The 18,272-nt window shown below is 38.0% G+C and overlaps 1 protein-coding gene across 1 annotated transcript in view; it reads left to right on the top strand.

Annotated features, from left to right (window-relative positions):
• The window catches only part of LOC134539609 (homeodomain-interacting protein kinase 2), a 52,243-nt gene that overhangs the window by 20,660 nt on the left and 13,311 nt on the right, over positions 1-18,272 (top strand). The window contains exons 12-20 of the mRNA XM_063381785.1: positions 261-416; positions 1,429-1,669; positions 3,859-3,966; positions 3,998-4,137; positions 5,131-5,243; positions 10,185-10,268; positions 13,268-13,486; positions 14,509-14,751; positions 16,560-16,759. Coding sequence (XP_063237855.1) covers positions 261-416; positions 1,429-1,669; positions 3,859-3,966; positions 3,998-4,137; positions 5,131-5,243; positions 10,185-10,268; positions 13,268-13,486; positions 14,509-14,751; positions 16,560-16,759 — 1,504 coding nt within the window. The remainder of the gene's footprint in view (positions 1-260; positions 417-1,428; positions 1,670-3,858; positions 3,967-3,997; positions 4,138-5,130; positions 5,244-10,184; positions 10,269-13,267; positions 13,487-14,508; positions 14,752-16,559; positions 16,760-18,272) is intronic.

The raw sequence follows: 18,272 nt of genomic DNA, 5'->3' as shown, positions 1-18,272 counted from the left end.
AAAATTTTAGAGAATTTTATTTTCTTGGTGTTAGTATTAATGTAAGTACCATTAGCATTTAAAAAAATTTTATTTATGTAAACGAGTACACAGCTTTTTTTAATGCTGATTTTGCTGTAAAAAAATATCGTAGTAGTCTTATCTTTTCCTCGTCCAGTTTGCTGTGTTAATGGAGGCTGTACCGCAGCTAGCGTCGGTGGGAGGATGTCTGGTCTGTGAGGAGCGCTGAGGGCCAGGTCCCGGGCGTGCGTGTGTGCCAGAACGCGGTGCAGACGACGTGGCCGGGCAGCCGGCAGATGGTGGTGCCGTCGTGGCAGCAGCTGCCGCCGCAGCACGCCGCCATCCAGCAGCCGCTGCTGTCGGACGCCGGCGACTGGGGGCGGCCGCTCATCGTGGACTCGGGGACCATCCTGCAGGTAGCGGGCCCGGGGCCCCCGGCACCAGCTCCCTGGTCACTGCGGTAGAACCCCTGTCATGCAGAGGGCACACATATGGTGTATGATAAGGGAATGGCAATAATAATATATTTTTTTCAATCTAGCATACCAGCATAATGTCAGATTAAACTTAAATACACATAATGTGTAAATAATTGCATTATATTAATGAAAGATAGGAATTCATCATTATATATACATACATATAATAAAACCACCAGAAATGTAAAATACAGTCCATAATCAAGTAAAGCTGACATGAGAAACAGTGGCCTTACAAAATGTTATGAAGTCCTTTCTTGGGTTGAGGGGGGGGGGGGGGGGGGGAGTCACCAAGCCTAAATTATAAATTAAAAAAAAAATTAGGCTATTGTAAAAAGAAAAACAGAAATTTTTGCTTGTTAGTTTTATTGTTTAAACAACTTTATGCAACAGAATCATTTACAATAAAAATTTTAACTTGAGAAACGTAAAATACAAAACAATCCGATCGTAAGAAAACAATAACAAACGGGTATATTCAGTTCAAAGATTAATGAATGCACAAAATATGAGATCCGTGCCTTGGTAAAGCGCGTGCACCATTTTCATAATCATTGCCAGTTTGCGCCTCTATAGTCTCGTTCGGTGCTGGCCATAGATGCTATTATCGAAGTGCACAGTCTTCCTGATACTGTCCTTATCTATGGTGCGATGAAGTTATTTTCTTAACGTTTAGAAAGGTAAACAATGAACGTTTTTTTTCAAAATAATAGCATCGAAACGTAGTTTACCAGGAGGAATATAACAAAAAAAATTTGTGGATTTTAGGACTTTCCCGCTTCGTAAAAACGTATGAAACGGGAAATTAGTGATTTAATAAGTGTATGTTCCGGGAAAGTAAACCATTGTAAGTGTAGTGCCTTCGGCAGGACCGAAATGAATCGGCGTATGACATGGGAACGTGTATCATGGAGGTTGTGCTAATTTGCGAACGCGGTGCGGTGCGCAGGAGCACCGGCCGGTGTTCCCCGTGGACGTGGGCGCGGAGGTGTACGAGGCGGGGCTGGCGGAGCACCACGCGGCCTGGGGCCCGGCCAAGCGGGGGGTGTCCAAGGGCCAGGCCACCACGCACCACCACCACCACGTGCACCACCACCTGGCCGTGCCCAGCCACCGCGCCCACGACAAGAAGGAGGCCACGCAGCTCAGCCCCGTCAAGAAGAGGGTCAAGGAGAGCTCCCCGCCCTCCGGTGAGCCGTTACAAGTGTCCCCGCTCGTCCCGTTCGTCTGGCGTGTCTACGTGTATAGTAGCGGTTAAACATTAAAAATAAACCGCTTAAAACTATTTGTATTAAAAAAAATTTTTTTTTCAAATTAAAAACTGTCTAAGTATATAGTAGTAGTTAAACTTAAAATAAACGCTTAAAACAATTTGTATTAAAAAATAATTTTTTTCAAATTAAAAACTGTCTAAGTATATAGTAGTAGTTAAACTTAAAATAAACGCTTAAAACAATTTGTATTAAAAAAATATTTTTTTCAAATTAAAAACTAAGTATATAGTAGTTAAAACTTAAAATAAACGCTTAAAACAATTTGTATTAAAAAATAATTTTTTTCAAATTATAAACTGTGTTAGTATATAGTAGTAGTTAAACTCAAAATAAACGCTTAAAACAATTTGTATTAAAAAAAATTTTTTTTCCAATTAAAAACTGTCTAAGTATATAGTGGTAGTTAAACTTAAAATAAACGCTTAAAACAATTTGTATTAAAAAAATTTTTTTTTCAATTTAAAAACTGTCTAAGTATATAGTGGTAGTTAAAACTTAAAATAAACGCTTGAAACGATTTGTATTTAAAAAAAATTTTTTTCACATAGATTTATTTGTATTACATGCATTAAAAAGGGCAAAGCCCTGATTGTATGAAGATAAGCGACATGCTTAAAATTGAATTTCTAGTGTATCAGCCAAAGTGACGCTGTTTTTAAATAATATGCTATCTTCTTAAATTAATAGATTTCATAAAAAACAGTAATACTGTATCCTCCTTTTTTAAAAATGAAATTTGTATGAAAATATAAAATCATAAAATCTCCCTGTGTATGAAGGGAAAAGGAAGCTTAGGCCCTCCAATTCTTCCCACCTCTTCTTATATTTTCATTCCTCTGCTCTTTGTCCTTGCGTGTGGACAGTGACCCCAGCTTCAGTATTAGTTGTGTCCCGGAGCTCGCTCGTGCGTCAGACCCATTCAATCGTGATTAAAACAAGTACTATTGCATGTCCATAACGGGGGAGTCTGATTTTATTTGTATTAAAATTTGCTACAACAACTTAACTTTTATTCTATGTATTTTTTCACTACCAAGCACTGTTTTCGAGATAGAGGTTTTGAAAGTAAGACATAGTTAGAAGGATTAGCTGTCTAAAACTTAAGCTTTATTCATTTTCTGTTAAGAGTTCTAATAGTTACGAGGTCCTGCCACTGGCAGCTCTCGTAGTGGCAAGGTTCCACTGTCATTTCTTTTGTCCTATTTTCTTCAGATTCCAAACAAAAATTTTCTACAGTTCCCCATATATCAACCTCATCATCCTCGACTGCTCCCAACCTGTATCCAGGTCAGCAAAGTAAAAAAACTTCCATCTTTCTGGTCCTACATTCTGATAAATTGATTTCCTCTCTCTCTCTCTCTCTCTATCTTTCCCTCTCTTTCTTTCCCTCTCTTTCTTTCCCTCTCTTTCTTTCCCTCTCTTTCTTTCCCTCTCTTTCTTTCCCTCTCTTTCTTTCCCTCTCTTTCTTTCCCTCTCTTTCTCTCTCTCTCTCTCTCTCTCTCTCTCTCTCTCTCTCTCTCTCTTCTCTCTCTCTCTCTCTTTCTCTCTCTCTCTCTCTCTTTCTCTCTCCTCTCTCTTTTTCTCTCTCTCTCTTTCTCTCTTTCTCTCTCTTTCTCTCTTTCTCTCTCTTTCTCTCTTTCTCTTTTCTCTCTTTCTCTCTTTCTCCTCTTTCTCTCTCTATCTTTCTCTCTCTATCTTTCCCTCTCTCTCTATCTTTCCTCTCTCTCTATCTTTCCCTCTCTCTCTATCTTTCCCTCTCTCTCTATCTTTCCCTCTCTTTCTCTCTCTCTCCTCTTTCTCTCTCTATCTTTCTCTATCTTTCCCCTCTCTTTCTCTCTCTTTCTCTCTCTCTCTATCTTTCCCTCTCTTTCCCTCTCTTTCCCTCTCTTTCCCCTCTCCTCTCTCTCTTCTCTCTCTCTCTCTCTCTCTCTCTCTCTCTCACACACACACACACACACACACACACACACATTCCTTTAACTATCTGCTTTTCCAACCTCCTGTATACTCAACTTCATCACTTTCCTAGGCAGCCTGTCTTATCCCATTCTCTGCACGTGACCGTACCATCAGTGTTGATAGTGACGGTCTCCCGTGGTGCGCAGAGGCGCTGGGCGGCTACAGCGTGGTGGGGGGCGGGAGCACCAGGAGACGACACTCTCCCACGGCAAGCAGCGCCCACTGGCAGCAGGCAGCAGCAGCGAGCAGCAGCAGCAGACGATGCACCACGCCTCGGTGGTGCAGGGCACTGCAAGCACCACAGCCACTTGATGCAGCAACACCAGCAGCAGCAGCAGCAGCAGCAACAACAGCAACAACACCAGCAACAACAGCAGCAAGGCAGCCAGCTGCACCTGCACCAGGCCGTACAGCCCGTCCCACAGGTCCGTGTTTTTATTGGCTTACAATTTAAAGAAGTCTTTTGTGATTGGGAGAGTTTGAAAATTAACTGTCAGAAGCAGAAAAAGTTGCCTGGCTGGCATTCAAATCAGTGTGCTCATGTTTCCTTGGAAATGAGAAAGCTGAAAACTGTGAAGATCTTGTTGGTGACATGGTGAAATACTTACGTTTCATGTTATAGGTTGCAATATGTCATTAAAGACTGACATCTGGACTTCTTTCTTCAAAACTTTGGCGCAATTAGTGATGATCATGGGGAAAGGTTTCTCCAGGGCATCTCTGTGTTTGAAAAGCATTTCAGTGGACGATGGAATCCAAGTATGCTAGTTGAATATTGCAGGCTTTTTATCAGGGACACACAAACAGATGCCTACAAAAGGAAACTGGCAAAAAAAAATAATTTTAGTGTTTATGTTATTGAACGCGTATGACACACACACGTTAAAAAGTATTTCACCAACTCTGTCAGTTTGACTTCTGGATGATGCACTCGGAACAACAAAAATAAATCTGCAAATACTTGTTTGAAAAATGTACCATCATCATAATGTGTAAATGAGTTACTAATAACAATTGTAAGATCAAATATATTTTTCCACTCTACTCAGTTCGTACATTTTTGTAAAAACTTGATGCTGAAAACATTACATTCATCGAATATAATATATTAAATTTTTGTGTTTTGAGTTAAGTTTTGATCAAAAATGCTGTATGATTTCATGATAGCAGTAGTTGCATTTTGGTGCTTAATGGTGTATTAACTTACATTTTAGTGTTGCATGGTGCATAGACACGCTTTTTGGTTTTTATTGAAACTCACCATGTAATCTTGGTTCTAGTTATTGGTTAGAAAAACTAAATTTTACCAGCTTAATTTTTTGCAGGTTCATTGGAAGCTGGTGGTTGATAGTTATTGAAATTTTTACAATATTAATGCTGGAGGCAGGTTGCTGCATGCGTGCGCGTCTTGTTTGCAGGCGCAGGCCGGAGTTGCCGCGAGGCAGCAGACGATAACGATAGACGACACGCCGTCGCCGGCGGTCTCCGTCATCACCATATCCGACAGCGAGGATGAGACTCCCACCAAATGGTGAGTGGTTATCCGTGTCTGGCTCCCTAGACTGGACAGTATCCCGGGACGGCCTGCATTGCCGCTTCGAGCAAGTAAGTGATGTTCCTGTGACAAACATTTAGCTTTAAAACGGTCACATTGTAGTTCGTATGAAGATTGAAAGTGTGACTGTTTGGTTACGGTAAGGTTATCTTATGTAAACGAAAAACAACATGGCTGCCGACAACACAGAAGTGCAACATCTTGGTCAGGTAGGAACTACCAGAAAAAAAAGTATGTGATAATTCTTTAAAGACATAATGATAGGCCTGTACAGATATCTTTTTTTTTTTGTTTGAATTGAATACAAATACCAAATTATTTACTGATACAAATATTGAATTAGAATAGTAATTAGAATCCCACTAAAAAATGTAACAATTTCTGGAAAATTGGATAGCTAATTGTTAGGTTAAATAAGCTGAAATAAATATTTGTTACAATATTTAAATTATTAAATAATACATTAATTTTTTTATTATGCAGCTAACCTATCTTAACCTAACCAACCAACCTTTCATCTCAGTTCTTATTTGCCTTATTTTATAGAACCTGATACTCTACATGTTGATCCAGAACAATGAGCTGTTGTATCATGCATGTTCTTTTTTTTTGTATAACTACCGAACCAGGCATTACAAGAATACTAATATTGATATTAAAATAATATGACTCATATTCATAAATGCCTACATTAAGGGTAACAACATAATTAAAGCTATTTAAATAATTACTAATTAGCTCTCAAATTCTAAATTTAAATTTTCTGCATTTGCCTCAAAAATATTGTAGCTAAAATTCATTAAAATGTGTGGCAAAATTTAAATTTAAGTTCTCTGAAACCACACCCTGAAAAATATGCGGGGTTGATAAATTTAGATTTTATCGCCTTCACATAATCTTGCAAAATGGCATAACATCACTCACGGGTGGTTGAATAGGGTTACGATGTACGCTAATACAGCGTCTACGAAATTGTCACTTGTTTTGTAGAAACCAGCAGACTTTGGTACAGTACAACCTGTCATATCCGGACCCTCCCATATCCTGACATATCTCCAAACTAATTTGTTTCAATTTTGTTAGCGAAATTTGTGTGTGATATAGTGTGTTGAATGGGTGGGATGAAAAAGTGAAAGTTGCAGCTGGAATGTTGTTTGCACGTCTGGTCTGTTGCGAGCGGGGTTACTGCCTTCACTCAAGTCAGTGGCTCTTTTCCGGGAACCCCTTCCTTCGTTCTCAACCTCTGCTTGCCGCTTGCTACCTGCAGTCCGTTTTGGGTTTTTTAAAGTCACTGTTTTGCAAGTGATTTTATAAACTGTGTGTCAGGAGTGTTTGCCGTTGTTATTGTTAACCGGTGTTACTGTACATATTTTACAGATAATATTTTTTATTGTTATCAAGTTTTGTGCTCTAAAGAGGTTGGATGCTGGTGAAAGCTAAGAAAATTGCTGTTGACGGAGCAGGAACGAGTCTGTGAGTGACTAGGATAAAGGAGAAGTGAGATTGAGAAGTAGTGCTCAACGCACGCTTCAACAAGTGGAGTAAAAAAATTGAAAATTATGACGAAAGCTACTAACAACAAAGTTAATGAGGCTTTTTATCTTTGGTTTACCTAAATAAGAGACTATGGATTGCTTATCTCAGGTTCTTTGCTAAAAGAAAAGGCTTTGCACTTTAATAAAGAAATCTAAGCCGCTGAACAATTTAAAGCAAGTGAGGGAAACCACAGATTAGCGGTGTAAAACAGTCTGCTAACCAAGATGATGTGGACAACTTCAAAATGTTTTTACACAGCTTTTTAGATGAACATGGGATTTTGTGATGAGTCTGGGCGAATCCGGAATGCTAAGTATTGTAGTCTCCAAGGTAAACTGATAAATCACCAAAGTGTACAGGAAACTGACACTTACAAACAATGACCTGCACTTCAATTCCAACCAGCCAACCAGCACCAAAACTGGCATAACCCACACTCTAACAGAGCAGAAATAATTTGTTCTGACAAGAAAACAGTTGTTGATTAATATAATCACTTAAAAGATATACTAGTAAACAGTTACCCACCTGGCATCATAAAACAGCACATGGTAACCAACAAATCCCACATCATTCTGCAAGAAACATTTTAAAAACTAATTGGTACATTGGTTATTCCGTGTGTCCGTGGCCTCTCAGTAGAAAATAAGACAATTAGTAATATTAACATGGAAATACTACTTGTATTTAAATAAGATTTAAGATCTGTATAAATGTAGGTGAACAAAGCACAAAAAACACATTTATTATGCATTTTTTGCTTGAGTAGCTAGGCCTATGTCATGGATGTTGCATGTTTTGGTTTACCTTAAAATGAAATTTAAAAAAATTAAGGAAAAAACTTCATAACTTTAAAGACTTTTTTTAGTTAAAAAATATATTTTCTAAAAATTGGTTAACTTTTAAATTCAATATTAAAGTTGACTACCTGTGTGAGATTTCATGGCATTTTCAGGTTTTAGATCATGACATATTCAGGTTTTAGATTCTGCAGTTTTCTTGTTGCTGGAATAAAATTTCCAGATTAAACTTTTTTATTATTATTGTTCAGTAAGTATTCAACTCTGAGAACATTAATTTCCATCACTTTTAATGGTATACATTTATGGTAATTTTGTGGAAATAACTTTATTTAAAATATTACAAATTCCTTTTTAAGTTGTTTATGAGCACTGCAGGCTATGCCTACCAAGTACCCCAAGGACACTGGTGGCTCGCTAAGATTTTGTGTAAATAAGATTATTTTCTGTTTATGCTGACATGCAAAAATTCATTTTAAATTTTTGTACCCCATAGCAAATTGTACACAAATAAAAACAATGTGTAATTTATTATTGTTCAGTTACCGATTGTTTTTGTAGTAGAAGAAAGCGAAACAGACAATTAATTTTTCCAGATGAAAACCCAGTGAATAACCAAAAACTAATTCTCAAATATAATTGGATAAACTTACTTTAATATTTTTTTTAAATATTACAAACTATATAGAATGATCATAAGAAAGTAGAAGTTGGCATCCCTGCTAACATTGGGATTTATTAACCTTTTTTTTTATTTTTTGAATTCACAGTCTAAACTTTTTAAAAAATCATTGAGGTTTATGTTAATTAATATACATATAAACAACATAAAACGTTGATAGATCACAAAGAAATAAACATACATCCCTGTAAATATTTACAGTTTTTACTTTTGGTGTTTTAGCTCTGAATGTGAATAGTTTAGTAGTTGCTGTTCACAACTATTTGTGTTAACATTTATTCATACACCCCTAGGAATTAATTTAATTGATATTGTACATTACTAGTGATTACACAGATTTAAAAAAAAAAGTGTTTAGTGAGTAATATGTAATACTTAAGTCCCTTCAGAAATGTCTTTAGATAGTTTACTGCTTTGTAATTTGTTGGAGAGCAGATGGTGTTTTCTTTGTATTTGTGTTGTTTGATCTTGCATAGTTTATTCCCTTACTGGCATTGTTGTGCTGAAAGTTAGAAATAAAGTACAAACGTAATCTGCCAAAAACAGTGACTCTTTCAGCTCCCTTTTGCCAAATAATTTACGAACACTTTCTCACAAACTATCTCTAACTTTCAATTCACAATTATCTTTGAATGTTGCCTTAAACTCTATCCCACAAGCTCCAAACACACTGCAATGTTTTTCCTTGTCCTTTTTTTGTTCTGAAGAATAGTTAACTTGCTCTTTTTGCTCTGAGGGAAGTTACAAACCTATGCAACTCTGCTTCACACAGACACGTTTGCTTAGACCGTTCAGGCGTTTTCATAATGATAATTTTGGTATTGTCCTGGATCTACAGTCTTTATAACGAGGAAATTTTTACTAACTTAAAGGGCTGCGTTGTTTTATTACTGAAGAATCCAGCAAGCAGTATCCCCTTTCGTAAGTACTTTTTTTTTCTTCAGATTTTGTTTTCTTGACCTATTTATTAACACTGTTTCTTCTCTACCTCTTTTTGTACCATTTACCTCGGACTTGTTAATTTTTTTTATTGGATCTTACGTAGTTAAGTTTTTAAGAAAGACAGCATTGTTTGCCATCACTGACTGATGAATGTCAAGTTTCTTTGTTCTTTTATACAATAGCAATTTCACGATCAGAGGACCATGCATTCACTTGTTACCAAAGAATTGTGCATGCACAAATTCTTAACGCATTTCTTGTGTTAGACGACCAGAATTGAGTGTGCTACGCACCCAGTGTCCTTAAATAATTTAAATAATTAGTCTCATTTCATGTTCTTTGGGCATGTATTCCTAATAACTTTGGGGTTAGACATTATTTTATGAATAGTTTGACCCTGTAACAAAGTTCATATTTATTCTCACTGCCAGTCCTGGGCTACACGGTAAATATTTAAGGTCATTTTAAACCTTTATTATCCTGATGTATTAAATATCAGCAGTTTGCTAAGCAAATAGTTAAGGCCCCAAACATTGAACAGTATGTATTATGATGTGTTAAATTTTTGTAACTTCCAATTTACAGAAAATACTGTCACCAACTAGGACATTGCAAATCAATATAAATTAAATTATTTTTGCCTGCTGTAGCTCCAACTAAGCCACAAGGATTATGCAAGATAAAACAATATTTTTTTTGGTTAGTTATTACAATAATATAATGGCAAAGTGGTTTAGTGTGTAAAATGTGTTGGTTGCTTCTTTCTGTCTGCTCTTGTGTGTTGTACATGTGTTAATGGTTACCTCCAGCATGCTACGCGTAAGCACATCTACCTGACGTTGACAGTGACGGTTGCGTAGCGGTAGCGTTGTGTGCAGGTTGTGCCCGAGTTGTGGCTGACTGCTGTTGTTTGGGTGTTTGTAGCTGTAAGGATAGGAACTGCAGTGCGTGTTACAGCACAAGCGTAGGGCTGTCGCGTCACCCGAGCTCCGACTGCCCCTCCGTGCTGACAGTGGCGTCGCAAGACGAGGCGCTCCGCAGGTACACGCTCCCGCTCGCTTGCTCTCTGCCTTTTGTCGCGTAGGCCGCAAGGGAGGCATCGAAAGGATTACGGAGGGGTATAAAAATGTTGATATGAATAAGGGTTGGTGCGGGTAAGAGAGAGAAGAGGCAAAATAATTTGTGATGTTCACAAACCCTCAATTCTAAATTAATCTTTTAACACACCCTACTCCTGTTTTTAAACTTTTTCCAAACTTCTTTGTGTATACTTGAGAGATCGGTTCATTTGTTGTATCCTGACACAACTGGAACGTAGCATTTCTGCTAACCCTTTTTTTAAAAATTCATTAATGCATGTTGACTGCTCTAGCACAGTACCTTCTTGATCCTCATCTTTTGATCGTGCTATCGACAAATATTTACTCTTAACATCAGAAGTTTTGAACGAAGTAAGTTTTATCGTATGTCATTGAGCACTTTGACGTGGTAACTAGTCTGCCATCCGTGCTAGAAGATTTACAACCATGGATCTATCCGGTGTTGGTGCTCATACATGGCAAGAAATATGGTATTTGACTGTTCTTGTTCAAGTAGAGGTCAATTAATCTGGATGAGAGGTGAAACAAGATAAAGCAACAACAATGCTTCTGTTGGTGGACTGAAATGAGATATGAGGAAGCAGCGATGGAATGCTTCAGTTGGTGAACAACTGAAACGATATGAAGCGGCGGCAGAATGCTTTTTGTTGGTGGACTGACATGAGATGGAGCAGAGATGTAATACTTTAGTTAGTGAACGGAAACGAGATAAAGCAGCTGGAGAATGCTGCAGTTGGTGAATTGGAAACGTGATGAAGCAGCAATGGAATGTTTCTGTTGGTGAACTGAAACGAGCTAACGGGTGGCAGAATGATACTGTTGGTGAACTGAAATGAGAGGAAGCAGCAATGGAATGTTTTCAGTTGATGAAACTGGCGTATTCGTGAGATAATCCACCGATTTGTGACAACATCCATTCTGTTACTGGTGGTTTGAGCTTACTAGGAATAAACCCGGACCAACTATGCTCCACCTCTTTGATCGACTTGGAAAAATTATATGTTGCAGAAAGAGGTCCGATTGTCTAATAGAAAAAAACTGGTAATTGTATCTCGTGAGAAAGTGACCAAAAAAAAATCATGAAAATTAAAATAATTTTTTTTTAGGTAGTTATGTTTGTGGGATTAGGTTCTTGATTTTTTTTCTGTGAATCGCCTTGAATATATTTACAACACATATTTTTTCTTCATAAAAATCGGTCCAGTAGATCTTGAGAAAAAAAAATCTTAACCAAAAATACTAGTGGTATTTTTATCTTTGTTCCTAGTGCAGCTACCAGGTTGAAATTTGGGGTGAGTTTGTAACCATTCAGATGCAAATTTTGGCCAAAATTTGGAACGAATGCGTGTTGGGGCCACTCACCCCTACTTAGCCGGTTATGGACTTTGCTGTAGTGAGCTAGTTATACAGGTTGTCCTAGTCTGCTTTTCGTTCATTATTTTCATTATTGGTTTTAATTACATTAATTTTGTGGTATCGCAAAAAAAAAAGGCAGATTGCAATGAGCACTTAACCATTTTTATCGAAATCAGAAGAAATAGTGAAACATTATAATTGCATGCAGCATTTGCTGTTTAAGTTGGTACTAACCTCACTGTCTAGTAGCCATGCTTACTCACGGTTAGGTGCTGCGGAATTGTGAACTGGGATTTAATGAATTGTAGCTAACATGTAGAGTAGTATAATTATTTATTATTAACTTTTTGTGTTGTAAAGTTTGATTGCTTTAAATACACATACACACACATGCACAGACACACACTCATACACACACTTCTTTGATTTAATTTAACTAAAGAATATAGTGTTGGATGTTATCTTTGTACTCAATAATTTTAAACATTTTCTGTCACATATTGTGAGCGTGATGGTTGAGAAATTTTAAAATGTTTTATGTTGGTTACAATGGAATTTAAAAAGTAAATTAATTTGGGAAAAAGATTTTATTTTTGCGTAAAAGATACTAATTCCATTTAATTTGGAGTTTTCAAAGCTGTATACATTTATTTGTTTTGATAGATTGATAATTTTGGATTAAAATATATGATTCTTTTATACCTATGTATTAAGCATTTAATTGCAGTACAAAATATATCCTCTACATGCTATGTGTGTCTGGTTCAGAAAAGATGCATTCTGTGCGTGAGTGTGTTTGTTTGTTTGTTTGTGTATTTAATGTTTGGTTAATTATATTAGTTTCCCCATTTTTAATTCTTGTTCCCCATTTTTAATTCTTGTTAAGAAAATTTGAAATAATGTGTAATGTGTGTGATGGTTTGGAATTGTATATAGATCAGGATTATATTTTGTAAGATATTTTCAGTAATTCTTTTACTTTTCTCTTGTAAATTACTGTAAATGGTTTACCTGTACAGTCCTAAATTGTCTAGAATAGTTATATTTTCAGGCCCTGCTAATGTGACAGCAATTTGTTCGTGTAAATATTCTTTAAGCAGTATTTGTATTTTTGACAGTGCAACCTTGTGACATTTCTGAAGGAACCAAAGTTCTTGTTTTTTTTTTGTACGAGTGGGAACTACTGATTGATTTTTATCGATTCTATCGTGTTAGTGGTTCTCTCCCGGGTGTTCCATTTCCTTTTTTCTCCGTTGGTATTGGGTATTCTGTAATCTTCCATTGTACATGCCCAAATCATGCCTAAATGTCTCTTCATTCCTTATCAAGCACTTCTTCCTCTTGACATTTTCTATTTGTCTCTAATACTTTACTTATTTGACCACAACCTGTCGGATTATTTTTTTTCAGTCTCTTGGAGCATTTGTTACTAATGCAACCAGCAAGTATTTTCCCCCCCCCCCCCCCCTCTCCCCTTCTGTGTGTTTCTTTATCATGTCCATTTTCAAATTCAAACTTTTCACGGGCGGATGCGGAGAGGATGAGGAGGCGATACGGCGGGGTCACGTGTTTGCGTCTGCGCAGCGCCCAGTCGACGCCGTCGCGGGCAGCCGGCGGGCGGCAGCGCAAGAACGTGATCTCGTGCGTGACGGTGGCGGACAGCGACGGGGAGGACCACAAGAGCCCGGAGAAGCACCAGCTGCAGCCGCCGTCCCAGATGTACCACACGCACACGCACACCCACACGCACTCGCACGCCCAGGTGCCGCCCGTCCGCGAGATCAAGCACGAGCCGCAGATCAGGTGCGTTCGGTGCGTGGCGAGCTTCGAGGGACTGCTTGTTGTAGTGAGGGCCCTTTTTAACCTAACAAGTGATGAGCACTACAAAAATAAATAGCTGTATAGTTAATGTAGTTGAATTTGGATGCTAAATCTTTTGGCTAGGTCAAAACAAAACACAGTGTTCAAGGAAAATAATGTAAGTTTCCAAATAAACCCTAATGAAAAATATAGACATAAAAACAATATTGAGAGTAAATGAAATTTAAAAAAAAAAAATGCATTTAAATAAAATTAATCTAGTAGATATTAACCAGTTAAAAATATAGTTTAAAGTCTTTTCCAAATAAAAATCCTTAAATATCTGAATATACATATAAAAATATTTACATTAAAAAAAATGTAAAAACAGAATTACGTCACAATGACCTTTGAATATATATACTGTATAGAAGTCGCGAGTGGATAGGATTTACTCCACGTTTTTCAGGAGCGTATGATGAGCAGCTTGGGAACTTCACTGCTGCAGTGCGCTGCAGTAACGCCCTGTATCGTCTTAGGTTGTTATTTACACGTTAGAGCGCAGCACTGTCGCCCGCTGTCATTCCCCTCCACCCCCCACCCATCATTCACTGCAGCTCAAGGTCGTTCAACGGGAGGGGGATGGTGTGTTTGAAGAGTTCGACACTTTTCCGCTAGGGACCACCACGAGTCGATGCCCTAGAGATGGTGGCGATTGCGGCGGTGAATTAACCAACTACCTCAAAACCGTATTAGAAATTTTAACCTGGGCTAGCGACTTCTATACAGTATATATATTCAAACTATACAGTATATATATTCAAAGGTAAGGTTTTTCTGTTTGAAATAATTATTTGCAGATGGATTTCGTTCGTTTAATTTACAAACGTTTGCAACATGAACAACATGAGAATACACGAGTTATGAGTTCACACGTCGCCGGCGAGCACTGAAGGACTCGCCCACAGAGCACAGCTGCAGTGAAGGGAGAGCGGATGCTGACGCGTGTGTGTTCACGCCCGCAGCTCCAACTACTCGGCGGGCGCGTCGCAGTCCCAGAAGAAGCGCCTGCTGGCCAAGGCGCAGTCGGAGTGCATGCTGGGCGCGGTGGCGACGAAGCGGGAGCCTGGCCTGCCCGACTACCACCACGGGGACTACTCGCACCAGTGCAAGGAGGCGGGGCAGCCGGCCGCTGCCTACCAGTACGTGAGCGCCTCCGTGGGGGCCGCCCCGCCCCCCGCCCCCGACCAGCACATCGTCTACAGCGGGTCAGTAGAGACGAGGTCACGTGGCCTTGCTTTCGGAATGGACGATTTCAGTGTCGTCGTTTTTACACGCTTTATATTAGCTTCACCTGTGTGTTTGTAACCGACTCCTTTTCACTCGATTTGTTCCCACGGACAGATTTAATCTAAACTTCGTACACTCATCGAGGACCGGTGACAACGCACTGATTTAATTAAGTTTTATCTCTTTATCCTGATTGGGATCGACAGGATTTAAATAATTTCCTCGCCCAGCCTCTTGTGCGAGAGCAAGTGAGACGACCGTACAGTCGGCGCATGCGTACCGTCTACCTACTTTCCAGCTCGAGCACTCGGGGTGTTAGTATTGTTTATTTTTATAGAAGCTGATTTGTAATTCGCACTCCACCAAAAATAAATATACGTGGCATTTTTACGGTAAAATAGTTTTTAAAAAAACTGGGCTGAGTCAGATACATTCTGAACATTCAAAATAAATTTGTGGTTTAAAATTGATTCAATAAGAGATATAAAATAAAACAAATTACTTTTTTTTTCTTTCAGATTAATGCACTTTGGTTCAATTTATTGTCTGGAAATGACATTTCCTTGAATTTCAAACGTGAAAAGGTTCCTTTTTTTTATGATTTGAATCAAGTTGTGATCAAATGCTACTTATTCCATGATATAACTTGTATTATCGTGCTATATGGTGTATTAATTTGCATTTTTGTATTATTCAGTCTTTTGACCTGCTTTTCTATGTTATTTTTGTTTTATTTAATTAACCATAATAATCGTGTCTCTAATCACATATAATTCATAAAAATTATTTTTATAAGTTCTTGAAATTTATTTCTGATCATTTATTAAAATAGGCAAATTTTACATGATAAAATATATTTTTCAAGCTGTTACACTTTCATGTACTGAAATGAACAAATAATGATAATTTTTTTACACTTTGTTATAACAGGTTTACTAAAATTTATTCAAAGAAAGTTAACTTCTTGCAAAAAAAACATTTCCTCATCAACCTATACACACTGTGAAGGAATCAGAACTTGTTATCTAGGTGTACATAGGACCAGGTGTACCAGAACCTTTGTTTGCAATTCTGTTTCATATCTTAGTCGAGTCTCACAAGTTCTTTGTTTTGTCTCTCCTCACATTTTCGTCTACATTTTTAGCTTCTGGTCATAGAGAATAGCTGTCCTATGACTAGGAACAAGATTATATGGTGAATTGCGATTAAACTGAAATAATTTCGCAGTGTGTCAAAGCACCATATACCGCCAAAATGCAAGTTAATCCCCTATAAAGCACCAAAATGCCACTAAAATCGTTCAATTAATCAAAATTTATAAACAAAAATAAATTAACAATAACCTAATTGCTTAATACAGTAAATTCAATAAATGTAATTTATTTAGTATAAAATTTGTACCAAAATATATCTACTTAAAAAGATGGGGAAAAGTTTTCCCTTTTTTTTTTTATCTTCCATCGTTATTAGTATCACAGTTTTACATTATAACATTGGTTTATTTTCCAAACAAACAGATAGTTGTGAATTTATTTTAACTTGCTTATAAAAATTACTATATATGTAGAAGTGTAATATACATTAACCAAAATAATTTTAAAATATAATATAAGTAACACGCTGTAGTTATGAATAAACAGAATCATAAAAAATAATAATACTATACTGGTATAATCTTGTCCCTACTTATGACCTCATTGTTGGTCCTAGTTTCTCACAGTTGTGGTTCACGTGCGCGGGGGAGCGGAGACGTGCAGACGTGTGCTGACGGCGCGGTGGGGCGCAGGACTAACTGTTTCAGCTGCAGTGGCGGCGGCGGCGGCAGTGGGGGTGGCGGCGGGGAGAAGCGTGTCTCGTGGGCGCCGCCCGCGGCCCACGTGACCCGCGACATGCTGGTTCCCCCCTCGGCCCACAAGCGGGAGACCGCGGCGCGCGAGCACCTGGTGGTGCCAGTCACCACGCACCGGGACTACCACCTGCAGCAAGGTGAGCCCTCCCAGCCGTGCCGTCCGCGTGTTGTTTGCCATGAATAGGAGTTGCGATTTCCGGGTTTAATTTCAATGATTAAAAAACACGTCGGTGCCGAGTTATCAATAAGGCTCCATAGTTGGTTATAGTCTGAATTGTATTCGCTAGTTCACTACACTGTAATATGCTTACATAATTTATAACAAGCTGTACTCTGTAATAATAACCGCTCCTTAACAGAAGTGTTAACAGGTACACACGTAACGCCTCTCTCGAGTTTTAAGTTCACCGCACAACAAAATTATTCACCTAAGTATGTGCGCGCTACTGCCGCTACGTGAGTAAAGACAGTAGCAATCAGTGAGACATTGATTTTTCAAGCGGATGCATGGGTAGACGTGGCGATGGGGCAATCGTGTTTGGCCGTGCCCGTGGCCGGGTGGTGTGTGAAGTTGCTGGATTTATTGGTGTTTCACAGCGGACTGTTCAACGTGTCTGCAAGCAGTGGTGTACTACACGTGGCCACAAAACATGAGGTCAGAATTGTGGTCTTGAGAAAGATCGGGACAGAGAGGAACTGGAGATAGTTTCACAGCTTGTGAATGAAAATTGCTTCCAAACCCGACAGGAATTGCTGCAGTCGGTGAATGGAAGTCCATCCCAATCTGTCTAAGGGCGAGAACATTGCGACAGGAACTGTATGCAATAGTAGCTATTCCCCTTACCCGGAGCGTTTACCCATAATTTCTCGCACCCTTCCTGGAGTTTGCATTTGTTTTGCGTGACTAGCAGAAAAGAAAAAAAAATTATGTAAATTCTTAAAGTACAGACAAATATCCTTAAGAGAAACAAATAAAATAGCAAACATAGTTTTTAGAATTAAAGAAGCAGCTTTTTCAGTACTAAAGAAAACTCTCAAAAAATCTTAACTGCAAATTTAATTGCAAAAATTAATTATTTTGCACATACCAACAAATTACCAGTGTGTTGGGAAAGGTTAATGTACTTCTGTATATTTAAACATTAAATTTCTGTGCTTAAATTGTAAGGATAAATATTACCATTTTTTTAACGCTAATAGTTACGTTAACAAAAATACAGGAAAGCTTCACTATAAAGAACATGAAGGGACCAAAAAATAGTTGAGTTTGTTATACTGAAGTTCTTTATACTGAAACATAAGCATTGTTATAAATATGTATACCGATAAACACATGAAACACCTTAAGTGTACTAAGGTTCAGTATCACAGTCATTAGTCTATGGCCGCTTGAAGAACCTGTTCACATACTCTCTGCTGATGCTTTGTCTATGGTCAGGAGACACATTGTAGGCAGAGCTGCCAACCTCAAATCACACCCATCATTAATAACAATTATATGGAAAAAGTACATGTAAATCATGCACGATAAATTTTTCCTGAGGAATTATAACACACACAAGATAAAATAAGGACAATAATATGCAAAAAAAAAAAAATTAAAAATGTAGGCCTATGCATATGAATACAATGAAAATTAATGAATCAAAG

The sequence above is a fragment of the Bacillus rossius genome, chromosome 15 (assembly GCF_032445375.1).
Source record: "Bacillus rossius redtenbacheri isolate Brsri chromosome 15, Brsri_v3, whole genome shotgun sequence".
NCBI lineage: Eukaryota > Metazoa > Arthropoda > Insecta > Phasmatodea > Bacillidae > Bacillus > Bacillus rossius.
Note: the sequence above shows the minus strand (reverse complement) of the source record. Positions and strands in the feature narration are given on the sequence as shown.